This window comes from Acanthopagrus latus, chromosome 6 (genome assembly GCF_904848185.1).
Source record: "Acanthopagrus latus isolate v.2019 chromosome 6, fAcaLat1.1, whole genome shotgun sequence".
Lineage (NCBI taxonomy): Eukaryota > Metazoa > Chordata > Actinopteri > Spariformes > Sparidae > Acanthopagrus > Acanthopagrus latus.
This window is the reverse complement of record NC_051044.1, coordinates 5,080,549-5,096,080: the sequence shown is the minus strand read 5'-3', so window position 1 is coordinate 5,096,080 and position 15,532 is coordinate 5,080,549. Positions and strand designations below refer to the sequence as shown.

Here is a 15,532-nt window from a genome sequence, read left to right as displayed (position 1 = left end):
CAGCTAGATAGACGAATAAAGACTCTTTTAAAAGCTGTCGGGTTTCTGGGTACGAAGAAACAGCTTCCAGCATTTTTTTTATCCATTTTTAAAGTAAATGTGTTAAGTTTTTGTCAGCATACTGCATCTCTGCACAATGTAAAGAAAGTAAAGAGGTGAGGTATGACCCATCTTTAATTTCAATATGGCAGATTAATGGAGATTTTCTTCTTCTACCTCAACACTATGAATTTGAAATGATCTTTTTTGTTGTTTGGTTACAGTGCTCAAAGCATCCAAAAAATTATATTTTCAAATCTCGGGAGCAGCGTCTCTCTCCAGTTTGCATTTGACAGTCTTTTAATCTTTGAATGATTTTGAGACTTTAAACCAAACAAACCTGAAGTTGAAAAGAAATCTAACTTCCAAGTACATGTTGTAGATATTATTCAACTACTTTGGTGTCCCTCTGCTGGCTGATTTGTGTTGTTGGAGACGTGTTTGTTTCACAACCAAGGAGCTCTTTGAACTTCTTGTCTGGTAGGAATGGGTTTAACTGGTGCCTTGGTAATGTTAGTGGTATGTTGTGGTTCTTCTGGCTGGTTTTGGCTTCTCAAACACTGCTCACACAGTTCTTTACTTCTTTGGCCGATCTGCACATCCTTTTTTTCCTCCGCATGCAGCCTTTGTAGCTTTTCACTGGATTAGTTTACTAACCTCCTCGTTTCTCTGGTTTTCCTGTTGTTTCGGTTCTTTCTTCTTCTCTGGTCATGTGTTCAAATCAGATGCAGTCCGAGTATTTAGTCTGTAGAAAACTTCTCCTCACTGCCTACATTTCTGATACCAGCCAAACATCAGCTGATATTGAACTGTTACCTTCTTTTTGCTGCTTTTCCTTGTTTTTTGGCTGAAATAATATTTTCGATCAGCTGCCACTCAAATACACGGAATTCTGCAACATTACTGGCAGCTTTACTTGCTTCTTGCTGCCTGGATATTGAAGACGTTGTAGAAGTTCTCTATCTGCTGCTACTGCTCGTAGGCAATTTAAAAGTTTCGCTCACTAATGATGCGACTATTATGCAGTCCCTTTGCAGCTTGGAAACATTGCTTGTATACAACTCCATGGGTTTATAGGAGATCTAAGCCCCTTTCACACTTTCGCATTATCTCCGCCTTAAAGACGAACTGCTGTGTAATTCACACAGAAAGCCGGCGCTGCAGCTCCTAAAGAGGCGTGACAGTACATGCCATGATGATGACATTGGTGTGTTTTCAAGGTGTTTCCCTGGTGTCCCCCCCCTCTGGTCAGTCTCAACCCGCAGACAGTCTATAATCATATGAATGCTGTTATAATGTGTAGTGATCCTGACCCACCAAACATCCTGGAAAGTGACAAAGTTAGGTTTTTCGCGCTAAATTACATATTTACATATCGCCATCAGTAAACAGGTCGCTGTCTGACTCATTCATTCGCGTGAAGGGAGGCTGTTTTTTGGGGGAAAGTTCACTGAAGTCTCGGTCACTATTTTCATCACAAACACTCGATGAGTTAAAGTTTTTTTGCCGATGACAGATGCTGTTTTTTCGGGCAGAAATGTGTCGAAAAGTTAGTAGAGCAGGCAGGAGATCAGACACTTCTCCACATATATCTGTGGTATTTTTCTTTCCTCATTCAAGTTGCCAAAGACAGTTACAGTTGCTACGTTACTTTTGTTTGGTCATGTAACGCTGCTTTGTGGGAAATTTCTGTTTATTAAGTTGAGTGAGGGACCTGTCCGATTGACATGCCAGAGCGAAATGTCACCTCTTGCCGCCTCCGAGGGATTCACACCGAGACGGAGGCGGAGATTGGCGTAGGATCCTCGCGTCCAAATGGCAGTGTGAATGGGGCTCTAGATCACGTGTCCATTTTTACAAAGTTACTGTATCTCGGATAGCTTATCACAGATACTTTTAATGTGCAAAAAGATTCTAAAAACAAGAACACCTACACTTAATGAGTGACTTCAGCAGCTAAAGTGAAACATGAGTTCAAGAGATTCTGCACTTCAGACCTGTAATAACCAGCTACTAACCCAGCTGATAACTCTCCCTGAGTCTGTGTAAAAGGCTTTGTGACTGCTGGTCATTGTTGGCCTGTTGGACATTCACGGAGATTGGCACAGATTTGAACTGATCTTAAAATCTGTGTTTTCGAAAAACAAATTTAAACTGGATTTATTCGCTGATTCTCCTGGTTTTCGTTTTTTCTTCCTGCAGCCGTCAAACAGCTGAAGGAGACTGTAAGCTCTTCAATCCACAAACTGGCCAACTTTGATGGTAAGAGCTCCAGTAAGCTTCAAGGAAAATAATTTCCTTCTCTTGTCTGAGTCCTTGAGCAGTTCAGTCTGTGAACTAACACTGTAACCTACTGAAAGTGTTTTAGACTAGTTTGTACATACATGGTGAATATGTGTCTGACTTTGTCAAGCTTTAAGATCAAAATGTGTGTTTTTACATTAAAGATAACTTAATTCTATCAGAACCAACAAGTGAAACTGAAAATTAAACTCTCATCTGTATGTGTTTGTAGAAGTGATGGACGCCCACCTACAGAACAACCAGACGGCAGAGGACGACATCCTGGCCAGTCCCGATCGACTCAAAGGTAGATGACTCACACTCACAGGCTTCACCTGGATTTATATTCGTAGCCGTATTGGGAAGGTTTTGATTAATAGTTGGGCAGCAGATGTGTCCTGTTATCACCATCGCAATATTAAACAGGTGTATCACATAGTGAAGCTGCAGAGTCAACACAGGCAGCAGCTGTAGGAACAAACTTAACCCCTTAATGCCAAGGTGAAAATCCAGCGTTTTAATAGATAATAGGTAAAGATAACTATAATTGATTTGATGTAGCTGACCGCAACTAACTGATTCTGATTCATTTTTTCACTGTTAATCTTTTAGTCTATAAACACTCTGACATCAACTGCCATAAATAACAAGAACAATTAATAAATCCTCAAATTTATGGAGCTAGAACCAGCAAATGTTTGACATTTTGCTTGGAAAATGACCAAACAAATTAATTTACTAACTAATCATATGAGTTGATAAACCGAGTATGTGATGTGATCACAGTGCTACAAAGACAAACAGGAGTATGCCAACGTGCTTTTATGAAAATCTGAAGGTTATACGCGTTCTGCACAACATGAGGCTCCAAAACATGAACTTTGTCCTCATATGGAAACATTTTTCATGTCATCTGCTTCTTCGATTAAATAACCATCCGAATCTCTCCACTTACTGAATTATGTTTTGTGCCAGTTCTTGTGATCTTATTATTAGATTTCAGAGAACATCCTCAACTGTCTGGCTTTCATCAGTTCTGAAATATTTCAGTTTTCAACAGCTGCATCGACTGACTTTTTTTTTTTGTCAAGTCGTTATCACAAAGGGGCAAAACTGCTGACAAGGAGACATCCTGCTGCAGTGACCTCTGACCTTTTTGACTTTTCTGTTGTGAGAGGTTTGACTGTTTGTCATGCTTTGGATTCTCTGAACACACAATACTCACCAGGGCTTACCGGCAGCCATGTGTGGAGGCTTTGACACATGGTTGAAGTACATTTTCTATGAACACATACACACACGTCTGTAATTTTGAGCATGCGAACTGGCATCTTTTCAGTACTTTACAAAACACTGAGTGGTTCTAAAGCTGCTCTAAACCGCTGTTTTTGTTGTTTGTTTCCCTGTCGTGCCTCACACACTCTAATCCAGTCAGTGCACACCACACAAGTGTCCGTGTGTGTCTGTGCGTGTGTGCACATATACACACATATGTGGGGCCCTAGTTTTACATTTTTCCTCTTTTTTTTTTTTCCTATTTGGTGTTTTATTTTTTTTCCCTCCCTCAGTTTCTTGTGCTGGTGATTTGCATGTTTTTTTTCTCATCTGTTCTGTCCCTGCCTAGCTAATCTGTGTGTGTGTGTGTGTGTGTGTGTGTGTGTGTGTGTGTGTGTGTGTTTGTGTGGCCCCACAGGGAATCAGATGGATGCCAAAGAGTCAGACATGTCAGACACTCTCAGTCCCAGCAAAGACCGCAGCAGTGACGACACATCAGGTCAGTAAAACTCACTCAGTGTATCATTTCATCACAAGTGTTTTTATGTTGAAGTCTCATTTTTATTATTCTGTCCTCCTTCACATTTTATCTCATTCATCAGTTGTAGTTTCAGGGTTTTTCTCTTTAAGTTGGGCTGCTGTTTACTCCTAATATTTTGGTCCTGAAGTTTGTTCTCTCTCTAATGTGACATAAAGAACATCTAGTCTTTTTCCACTTGATCATGGAACAAGTTCTAAGCAACCTACTGAGAACTAAATACATTATTATTTTCTAATAAAATTGATAATTGATAAAGACAAAGTACGATTTAAATCTTTAAAGATTTTGTCATTGAATGTGTGCGTTTGTGTGTGTTTTGATTTAGACGGCAACATGGACGACCAAGAGTTAAATGAACCACAGAACAGAGTAGCTCTGCTTAAAGGTGAATATGTCTGCTTGTATCTGCTTTTGTAGTTCTTCTCTCTTCTGCACAGACCACCAACATTAATCAAGGTCACAGTTAACTGACCAGCAGGGGGAGCTGTTTACTTGTGTTTGGTGGCTGCAAGTCCTTTCAAGTCTTTATTAATGTGTTATGTATGACATGGCCATCTGTTAAGAATTAAGAGTAAAAAATGAAGAATTCTATTTAAATTACTACTGTGTGTGTGTGTGTGTGTGTGTGTGCAGCGGAGTTGCATCGGGCCGGTCTAGAGCCTGGAGACACGGAGCAGGTCATCCACCATCTCCACAGAGAGCTTCTGGAGGCCCAGGAATTAGCCAACACTGGCAAGCAGAGATGTCTAGAGTTACAAGGTAACCAACAGTTGAAAATAATCCCTCTTCAGTTAACACAGAGTTATTTTGAGAGCTGTGCCTAAATCTAAGATACATTTAGGATCCACAAATACTGACATTTGTGACTTTTCTGAGAATCAAACGGAGACTGTTTTAAAATGTGTAACAGAGCAGAGAGAGATGACCTGGTGCTGTCCTTTTCCTTGTGTTATCTGATAGCCTCAATGTCACATGACATCATACCAGATTTTAACGGTGACCATATGACTCTCTGTCTGTCTGTAGCTCTGCTGGAGGACGAAAGGAGGAATAACTCTCAGCAGACTGAAGAGTCGACCAAACAGATCCAGTACCTGCAGAGTTAGTACACACACACACACACACACATCACTATAGTACTACATTATACATCTGTATGTCTCATGATCTATGTTGCTCCTGTGTCACTTGTGTAGCTCAGCTCGGGAAGCTGCAGGCTGACATGGAGGCACTGAGGGAGCAGAGGGAGAGCACCATCTGCACCACCAGAGAGGAGCTCTACTCCGCCCAGGAGGAGGTAATACATCACTCCTGCTTGTTGCTCCCTGACTCCTCACAACTCCCTCTGATTCCTCACAACTCCTCCTGGTATCTTTTGCTCCCATTGATGCCTCTTTGACTCCCCCCAGATCCCCTGTGTCTCCATCTGACTCCCTCCCCTGAGCTCCCCTGACTGTCCTCTGACCCCCACACCCCTTTGACTCCCCTCTGACTCTTACTGACTCCTCCCTGCGTAAAGAAACAAAGGCCTCTTCTACAGAATGCGACCTAATGTCTGTTGGTGTGCAAGTAAATCCAGTCCTATGATGTCACTGACCGACGCATGGATTGTGTTTCTGCCATCAGATTCTTGTCCTGCGGCACGCCATGGAGGCAGCCACGACGGAGCGGGAGCGGGAGATCGCTGCCCTGCAGGCCGACCTGGGCGGCGTGCGATCTGAGCTGGAGCACTGGAGGAGCACGGCCTCCAAATACGAGGAGGAGATCAGCCGGCTGCAGGAGGCCTTCACACAGCAGCAAAAGCAGCACAACAGCGCCAACCAGCTGCAGGGTGAGCTGTGTATGTGTGTGTTTGCTAGTTTGCTGTTTCACTGCAGAAATCTCAAAATCGTATTGATAGTCGATCTGTTATTTTCAAATTATAGGATAGATAAATGATCCTTCTCTCTTCCATCTCTCCCTCTCAGCGGAGTGTGTTACGTTGCAGCAGCGGTGTGTGTGTTTGCAGCAGGACTGTGACGCCCTGAGAGCTGAACGGACATCTCTGACGGACAAACTGCACCGTCTGGAGACAGAGCTGAGCAGGTACACACACAACACAAGCCAACTGCTGCTCGATCAGAATTCTGTCAAGTTATTTCACTTTGCCTTTGGTCAACCTGCCAGTCAAAACCAACTATAAGTCACATGTCAGTATCACTTACCTACAGTCACATCCCAGCTCAGTGATATTTACGACAAAAGTCAACGAATTAAAACGTAGTCCTTCATCTCATGTTACAGATGTTACTGAACAAATCTTGAGAAATATTAAACCACAAGTCTGACACACAAGCACACTCTTGTAAGAGAGGGTTAAATAAATTGTCCCCTTAAGAATAATTGTTCTTCTCTCTTGGAGGATTTTCTGAAGCCTCAAACATCAAAATATACACAGGTGCTCACCCAGTCAACCATTAAAAATACATTATTTGTTTCAGTCTCAGACACATGAAAGCTAGAAATTAAAATATAAGGCACTCAAAAGGGTAAAAGTTAAAAGGCCTTTAACTTATCTTGGCTAGCAAGGCATATCAACAGTAAAAATGTGTTTCAGCCATTAAAGCCTTCATCAGGAATGTACAGCCAAGATAAATTAAAGGCTCTTTAACTCAGTTCCCTCTTGAGTGGCTCAAACTTTTTCACTGATTCTGAATCAACACGATCCCTAAAATGAAGAGGACCAGAAGAACATCGAGGGACATTTTCCACACCCAAGCAGCACTCCTTGCTTTATATTTTTTGAATGAGAAATTAAAAATGTACTTGTATAAAACTCCAGCAGAAGAGAAATCACTTGTAAGCATTTGAGATTTTTTTTTTTTTTTTTATTCTTTCAAAGGAATCTGTCACCGATTTTATTCTGACCATGTCAAAGAAAGACAAACACTATGATAGAAACTTTACTATAATACATATTTTGTATTAAACTACAGTAAATTGCTTTAATATATTAGACTTCAAACTTAAAGTACATCTTAAAAAGTCTCCAAACTCTTAATTAGATGTAAAGCTGAGTATCATCCTGGAACATATCTGGAATGCGTGTCCAGCTGTGTGAGGGTGGACATCCAAACTGGACAGAAAGTCTTTGTGTCAGCCGTGATGCAATTGATGAATTCTGGCTCAAGGCGACTGACAGGAGCGCCGCCAGATTCTCAGGTCCTGACGGCTTCAGAGTTTGTATTCAGCATTAAAAGAAAGACGGTGAATGAGATGGACAGGAGGAGACATGGTGTCCAGCTGATTCAGGTAGAACAGGTCGACAGCTGACTGACAGCTGACTGAACCAGACCGATGAGTCAGCGGGTTCACGGGCTGCAGGTCTATGCTCTGTCTGATCTCCATGGAAAGCAAACATCACTGCGCTCGATGTTTTCACTCGTTTCCAATAAACTGCAGGAGCCGCTGGCAGCACATCTCACGAATACCTGTGATGCACCGCTCCAGTAAAAGTGCAGATGTCAGCTGCGGCTCGCTGTCTCATCCCTGCTGAGATGCTGTACAGCATAAAACTACTTCCTAAACATCTTGAACTGATCAGAGATGTAGCTGAATGCAACACAGTGTCATATTAGTGCAAATATTTACCTTCAGCAGCTCAAAACAAAGAGAGCAGCAAAGCAAAATGTGTCTCAAATGTTCCCCAACATAAGCATGTGTTATCTGATTCAGGTACACGCACTGAATGCAAATTATGTGAGATAAACTATGATTTCCCACTCTGTATTATTATGTAGGCTTGCCAGCTGACCTAAAATACAGACCGTCTGCCCTTCAGAATGAATAATTATACCTTTTATGAAATATAACATCAGCCTTCAGGTATAATAGCAGAGGTTGTTTATCAGACAGTAAGGACCACATACTTGCAGAGTGAGGCAGCTGTTCATATCTTATTGTAAAAACTAAATCCATCACGAGATGAGATGTGTCCAGATCCGTTTGATTCAGCGCAGACTGTGACTGATTGATTAATGATTGATTAATCATAACAATCTGGTCGGGGGGGAGAGAAACAGTGGATGAACTGGGTTCTATCAGTCACAGTGAGGTGAGGATATCTGACAATAACTTGTGGTCTGTGGTGACTTGATCCGTAACACCCAACTGATCATTTTCGGGTTTCTCTAACGTACAACACAAGCAAGACTCGGGCAGTAAATGTTACCTACATGCAGGCATTTGAGGCTTAAACACACTGCAAACTGCAACTTAAAGCATTAACTGTTATTTTCACTTAGAAATGACAAATACAACTCTTGCATGACAAAAAAGCTTTTATTGTGAAGCTGACGACTTTTACAAGGCAGCACGGGGTGTGTGTGTGTGTGTGTCACAAAGACGAAGCTTCCTCCAGGCCAGGAAAACGTCCCATCAGATCAAAATCTTAACTGTTAAATGAAATCGCCCCTTTGACACATGATGTACCCACATCTGACCACATTTTTAAGACAGATGTGGTCAGTCAGCTGGAGCTCGAGCAGGAGGAAAAATAAACAGTCTGATCTTCGTGACCTGAAGTCCACGGTGTGCAGGAACTGATCCCTGCAGAACGTGTTTTGTCTTTATTGTGGCCCAAAATTAATATGAGAAAATGGAAAATAAATTACTTTTGTGCTATGTACAGGAAATTGAGTTTCAGTTACTCACAGACAGTGAAAGTATTTTGAAAAATTCCAGTGAGTAAAAACCAGATGAGGAATCTCGATGAAAATAACAGACAAATCATATACAAAACATAACCTGTGTTACCATGAAGTGTGTTGGAGATGAAGACTTGAGTTTCCCAAATGTTGTCCTGTGTTCAATTCTTAGGATCACAGAATAGTGAATTCTTGTATTCTGGTGGTTAATGACTGGACATGGTTGTTGTGTGTGTGTTTGTGTGTCCATGTTTGTGTGTGTTTGCAGCACCAGGGAGCAGAGTCAGGTCCTCAGCAGCAGTCTGGAGTCTCTGGAGAAGAGGGAGGAGGTTCTGCAGGACAAACTGGGTTCTCTGGAGAATCAACACCTGCAGGACGCAAGCAGGCTGAAGACCCAGCTGGACCAGGCCCAGGCCCACACACACACACTGCAGAGAGAGGTACACAGTCCCTTTTTCAGATGAAGTCACTTGAAGGATATTTAATGGTGAAGATGTGATAGATGGTAACTGTGTGCTTGTTTGTGCGTGCGTCCGTTCAGTATGAAGACACGCAGTCTCAGCTGCTGGACCTCCGTCAGCGCTACGAGAGGACAGAGAAGGAGAAGCTGAACATCCACCAGGAGCTGGAGCAGTGCAGGAGCAGCCTGAAGCTGCTGCAGGACAAGACCAGCTCCGTGAGTACACGCACACACGCACACACGCACACACTAAAACCAAAGACTATATCAGGTGTTTGTGTTGTAACCTTTGTTGTTGTTGTTTGCTTTATATTCAGCTGTTGTTTACTTGATGTTTCCTCCCACAGTTTGGGGGTTTAATGTTTAAATATTAATGCAGGAGAAGCACCAGACTGTCTCATGGACACTGTGGCAGTCTCGGACTTTCTAGCCGCCCCCCCCACCTGGCACCTCTAGTTCACAACCCCTAACGACACCCCTAACTGTGGACACACAAAAGTCTCACCATCCAGTGTTGTTTGAATCGTGAATGATTCTTAAGTCTTGACAACTAACAAATAGGACTGATAGTAGTTAACGAAATCTAATAGAAGTGATGAATAATAACACAATAGTGACACATTTTTAAGTGATTCCAGTAGATTTCTGCAACTCGATTAAAACATAAATGAACATAGAAACTTGTTTTTTATTCAGCTACACTGACAGTTAAGCTGAGGTGACGTCTTGTGACATTGTTTCTCCTGTGTTTTCATCCAGAGTTGATAGATAACAGCTGTTAGTTTTTCTTTGTGAAAATGCAAATCAGAAAATCTGAAGATGACAAGCGAGGCGGAGCAGCCTCCTCTTCCTCTCCTCCTCCTCCTCTTCTCTCTCATCTATCTGTCATCAGCTCGTCCTCCTCTTTAGTCTTTTTGTTGATGTGGCCGTAGATGTTTGTCTCATTCCTCAGGGTTTGTTTCTCTAGAGCTCTTCAGAATAAGAGTCCTGGCATTCACAGGACTGAGATTTCAGAAGGATAATTTCTGTTTAATATAAGCTTCAATCTTATTTTGATAGTTTTGTCCATCATTTCTTTCAGTTCACTTAAAGCACTCCTAGGTAATAGCTGAGATCTGGGAACATGGTGAAGAAGATGAAGTCTTGTGGCTCGTTGGTTATCATTAAAATTACGACCTGAAGTGCACTTTAAAATATCCATCACAGTTTACAGAACCACTTCCTTCCTTACTTCTATACTTACTGTAGTTGTGTGCACACAGATTGTTGTACATCTAGAGATGATTAACAGGATTAAGTGACATCACTTGAGGCGTTTTATCTTCTCACAGCTCCCACTGGAGCAACAAATAACCTTTTATTATTTTTTCACATGCAGTAGTGTTCTACTTGACTTATAAACAGACTTGTGTACAATCGGTGCAGTTCTCCACACATCACATCAATAAAACAAAGATTGAGTGCATTTATACATGTGGTGTCCAACGTACGTTGGTTGATCTCATTAATTTAATGTTGCCTCATCCTCTAAACCTCCAATACACTCAGATGGAAACCTGACAGCTGGGGGTTTTGATAGACGACGCAAGTGTTTGCCATGTGTCATTTTTCCTTATCAAACATCTGTTGTCAGTGTGTTCCCAGATCTCAGCTATCACTGTGAGTACAATTTGATTTATAGTGACAGAAATTATGGGACTAAACATGAAAGATTCTCAAGCTTTAATAACCTAGAATTATCCTGTAAAAGTCCAGTATTTATCTTAATTGGCACCCGAGTTAAGAAACATTTAACATTTTAAGATAACTTCTGTTTTGTTAGATCAGATCAGATTCTTAAGACTTGACGCTGGCCTGTTATCACAGTCAGCCAGCAGCTGGTAGAGAGCTCTTTCTGAGTGTTAATGAGACGTCCTGGTGCAGAAAGTTAAATGTGCTGATGTCCGGCAGGAAAATGTTGCCTGGTGACGGGTGGTGTTTGCTCAATGTGGCTGTTGAGTGTGTGGAGATAGCCGTGTTGCTTTGTAGAAACTGCTGCCAGATACAAACCTACAAATCCCCCCGTCTGTCTGTCTCTCTCTCTCTCTCTCTCTCTCGCTCTCTCTCTCTCGTTCTCTCTCTCTCTCTCTCTCTCGTTCTCTCTCTCTCTCTCGGTCTCTCTCTCTCTCTCTCTCTCTCTCTCTCTCTCTCTCTCTCTCTCTCTCTCTCTCTCTCTCTCTCTCTCTCTCTCTCTCTCTCTCTCTCTCTCTCTCTCTCTCTCTCTCTCTCTCTCTCTCTCTCTCTCTCTCGTTCTCTCTCTCTCTCTCTCGCTCTCTCTCTCTCTCCCCCCCTCCTCCCTCCCTCGCTGTAGCTGCTCCATCCTCCATGTTGGTTTTGGTTGATTTGCTGGCTGATTTCTTCTTATCCCTCTCCTCCTCCTCCTCCTCCTCCTCCCCCGCCCCCCCCTTCCTTCCCTTCCCTCTAGCCATCCATATTGCAGCCTGTCCAAGCCATATTCATTGGCCTTGTCCTGGCTCTGCTCTACTGGTGTTTCGGCCAGTTGTGGTAGAAAGGTACACACCGACATGACATCAGTCTGTCTCTCTGTCTGTCTCTCTGTTGCCTCCATCTGTCCATCATCTGTGGAAGGAAAGATGACCGAGGTGAAAACATCGTCCTGATCTGTGATGAGTTCAGGGTAACATGTTGAGAAATATGAGAACAAGATGGAAGAGTAACTGCAGTCTTCCTTTGGCTACAATGATCCAAACCATCGACATGACCTTTAACCTTTAGTGCTCCTATAAAGAGTCATTTACAGCACGCCGTTAGTGTGGTCTTATATGCTGCCAATAACTATTTTTTTAGGTTAAAGCTCTTCACTGTGAAAGTCCACATTTATGATTGCTTCTGAACCTAACAAATTTTATATTTACACTTACCTGCAAAACATTACTTAACTGAACTTGATGTAGTAACTATAGTCCTTGCATGAGACCACATATGTTATACTACATACCTTTTATATTTGCCTGTATTATTTATCCAGAAGTCTTGAATCTGGTTGAAACTATCTTGAAAAGGTCTTTTAAACATATTTAATTTAAATGTCTCATACCTGTAGATAACCTGATAAGTGATACAAAAACTGTAGTGATGCTGACTTAATTTTATATCAAACACTTTGCATCCAAGAAATTAAGTATTGTTAGATGCGCTCTAATTTTTTACAGCACCTTCATGTCCACAAATTTCTACCCAGCTCAGTTTTGGGTGTCAACAAAGTCAAGAAACTTAAAAATTTAAATCCCTAACATCAACCAAAGCAGCTAAATTTGCTATGATTGCAAATATCATCTAAAACATTGTGTAAGACTTTTCCCTAAGTAGTTAATCATGACGTTAAGAACCAGGAAGGTAAAGTTTGGATGAATTTTTTTCATTTACTTGACTGCTGTTACTTGACAGTAACCAGACTGTTGGTGCTGAACCCTGAATTCTGATCAGCAGGACGTTCTTCACACCTCCTACTCTTCCCTTTACGACTGAGTATCTTCCTCATCTTCATCTTCTCCGTCATCATCATCATCATCATCGCGGTGGTCTGTCTTTGTTTCCTGGTTTCAGCAGCTTTAACTGCATGGGTGTCAGTCTTCTGCTTCTGCTCTACTGCTGCTAACACTGAGGTCGGCTCTTTAAAGGGACGAGCTCAAACAAGACGAAGCTTTGTTAGCACTGCACTGTATATTTTTAAAAAGTTAACAGTGGTAATTAAATAATCAGTCGTCCCATCAGTTCTTAAGTAAGAGATGAATCTTCAAATATGTCGTTTCATGTTTACAAAAGGCTCCATAATTCCCTAAAGCAGCCAAACGTCGCCTCTTCAACGTTACAGATTTAGACCTGAATTGGTTACAACAGATTAATTAAAGAATCGGGCAAAATTTTCACATAATTTTCAAGTAATTGTTGATGGTTTCAGTTTGAGTTTGAGTTCATGATGCCTGATTTAATCATTTGAATGTTTTCTGCCATGTCAGAAGTTCTTCTGTCTTGCAGTACGAGCTGTTCTCTCATGGCTGCTGTCACATGAATTCAGCTAAGCTTGTTATAATGTATTGGAATAGTATTTTATATGTTGTGGCTAAAATTTCTGTAATACAGAACTGAACATATTCTCTACAGCAACCAGACATCTGAGCCTAATTATTCTATTTTCATGCTGTCTGTTTGTGGTAGAATTGCACAAAGCGATGCTGCGTTTTGTCTCTTAATGTCAACATTCAGGAAGCAGCCGTCTTGTTTTAATAAACTTTATTGGAAGTATCACGAGACGTAACTGACACTGTGCTTAATTCAGTGTGAGCTCCATGTTGTGACCAGTTGATCTGTACAGTGAGAGCGTTAAACTCGTAGCATCTGGCTGAGAAGAAAAGCAGATTATTAAGAAAACAGAACAAAAAACACACCGTGTCTGCAGAGCGCGAGAGCTCAGGCCAAGGAGGAAACACTTAAATGAAATAAAGTTCAGAGCATATTTAGACAAAAGCAAGATGTATTCATTTATACCAGACAGAGCGCCTACAATTGGATGTTGACAGTGTTGGATATCCTGTTGGTATGAAGCTCAGTGAGTCTTGAGGTGAATCCCTTTAAAGAGTCGCTGCTCCTCTTCTCCTCTGACTTCCTCTTCAGTTGCATTCATCCCCTTCATTCATTCACTCGTTGTCTCTTCCCTCTCACTTTCAGGGTGTTGGTGCTTTTTTTTTTTTCTTTATTATTACTTTTATTTCCTTTAATGCATCAGTTTCTCTTGTGACAGCGTTTGTTGTACTTTTCTCTTTTCTTGCATCCAGTTTGCAGCTTAATCTGAGTTATCTTCCATCTGATTCAGTCTTTGCCTGCCGACCAGTTTACTGTTTCATTGACTGTCCCTGCAGCTGCGGATCTTTTTTTTTTTTTCCCCCTTCATTTGTTAAACATCGATCATTGTGTCCATCATGTCCGTCCTGTGTTGTGCTGCTTGTCTGTTTTTATTTGTGAGTGTCTGACCAGCGTTTCCAGTCGTATGCTGTGAAGGAAAACTGGTCTGTAACTGTTCTGTTTTTCTACTCAGGTTTCTACCTCGGCCTCGTTTATTTTGCTGCTTCCAGCTGTGTTTTTTGATTTTACCTTTTATTTTTTTTTATTATTCTTATATCCTGCTCTCCTCTGCTTCTCCTAAAGTCCCAAAAGATTCGATTTTTTATTTTTCTGTGTTAAGCCAGTAATTTTTGGTGCATGAGTTGTGGGAAAGGATGATAATCTATAATCACACATGCTTATTTACAACACAGCTTGCTTATAATTGATGCAGATAGACAATTGATTTCTTCACATCAGAAAATCATAAAGTTTATTCTTAATTTAACATGTTGCAGGCCTTGCTGATAAAAATATGACCACACAGATTTTGATTGTTATTTTATTAGTCTGTGATCAGTGTTGTGGTCTTGGAAGATGCAGATGTTTAGATGGATGTTCATGAAGCTCCAAAAAAAGCTGAAACTGAAACACTCGTCATCAGGGATCGGACAATATGAGATTTTATCAAAGTCGAGATTAAAAACACTCAGCACATGTAAGTTGTTTGTGGTAAATTTTAATTATCGGGACATTCATGAATAAAATGTGTCAAATTAATGACAGTCCTGAATTAGTTTGTCGATTTATTTTGATTCTCCATCTGTGACGTTAAACAAAATGTAAGGTTACATGAATCCAGTGTGTTTTTGTGCTGTTTTAATAGTTTCAGGCAGGTTTGGATGATTATTGGGATGAAACTTTAAATTTGCATTATTTTGGCCGGGATAATTGCGACATGAAATTCTCATTTTGCTCCGTTGTACTTGTTAAACAGACGATCTTTGTTGGAGTTGGTTTTTAATTTTTGGTTTTTAGGTCAGTATAGTTTACAGAGGGAGTTTGCTCTTTTCAGTTTACTTTTAATTAGTTTTAATGGGTTATTAGTTTTATTTTTTTTGTTATTATAGTATAGGTGGGCATTCATCGGGAGCAACATTAAAAAGTTCAGAATAAACATCATAATACAAACACAACACTTGGTGAAGGCAGACGACTCCCAGCCTCATTCCTCCTCCTCAGAGCTCTTCAGTTAACTAAAATGTTTGTTTTTTTTTAGTTGTTTATCCGGCTCATTCACTCGTATCAGTTCAGACTCATGTGAGTATATCTGTAAACAAACGCTTACAGTTCTTTCAATAAAACCCA

General features: G+C 41.0%; 1 protein-coding gene across 14 annotated transcripts in view; it reads left to right on the top strand.

Annotated features, from left to right (window-relative positions):
- The window catches only part of slmapa (sarcolemma associated protein a), a 60,812-nt gene that overhangs the window by 41,119 nt on the left and 4,161 nt on the right, over positions 1–15,532 (top strand). For 8 of the 14 annotated variants that reach the window (XM_037099654.1, XM_037099655.1, XM_037099649.1 and 5 more), the window contains 11 exons: positions 2,242–2,301; positions 2,555–2,629; positions 4,016–4,096; positions 4,464–4,523; positions 4,772–4,897; positions 5,165–5,239; positions 5,335–5,435; positions 5,765–5,978; positions 6,106–6,223; positions 9,092–9,263; positions 9,365–9,499. In XM_037099654.1, coding sequence (XP_036955549.1) covers positions 2,242–2,301; positions 2,555–2,629; positions 4,016–4,096; positions 4,464–4,523; positions 4,772–4,897; positions 5,165–5,239; positions 5,335–5,435; positions 5,765–5,978; positions 6,106–6,223; positions 9,092–9,263; positions 9,365–9,499 — 1,217 coding nt within the window. Of the gene's footprint in view, positions 1–2,241; positions 2,302–2,554; positions 2,630–4,015; positions 4,097–4,463; positions 4,524–4,771; positions 4,898–5,164; positions 5,240–5,334; positions 5,436–5,764; positions 5,979–6,105; positions 6,224–9,091; positions 9,264–9,364; positions 9,500–11,747; positions 11,836–15,532 lie in introns of all 14 variants that reach the window. The other 6 variants (XM_037099662.1, XM_037099651.1, XM_037099659.1 and 3 more) reach the window with 3 other exon arrangements.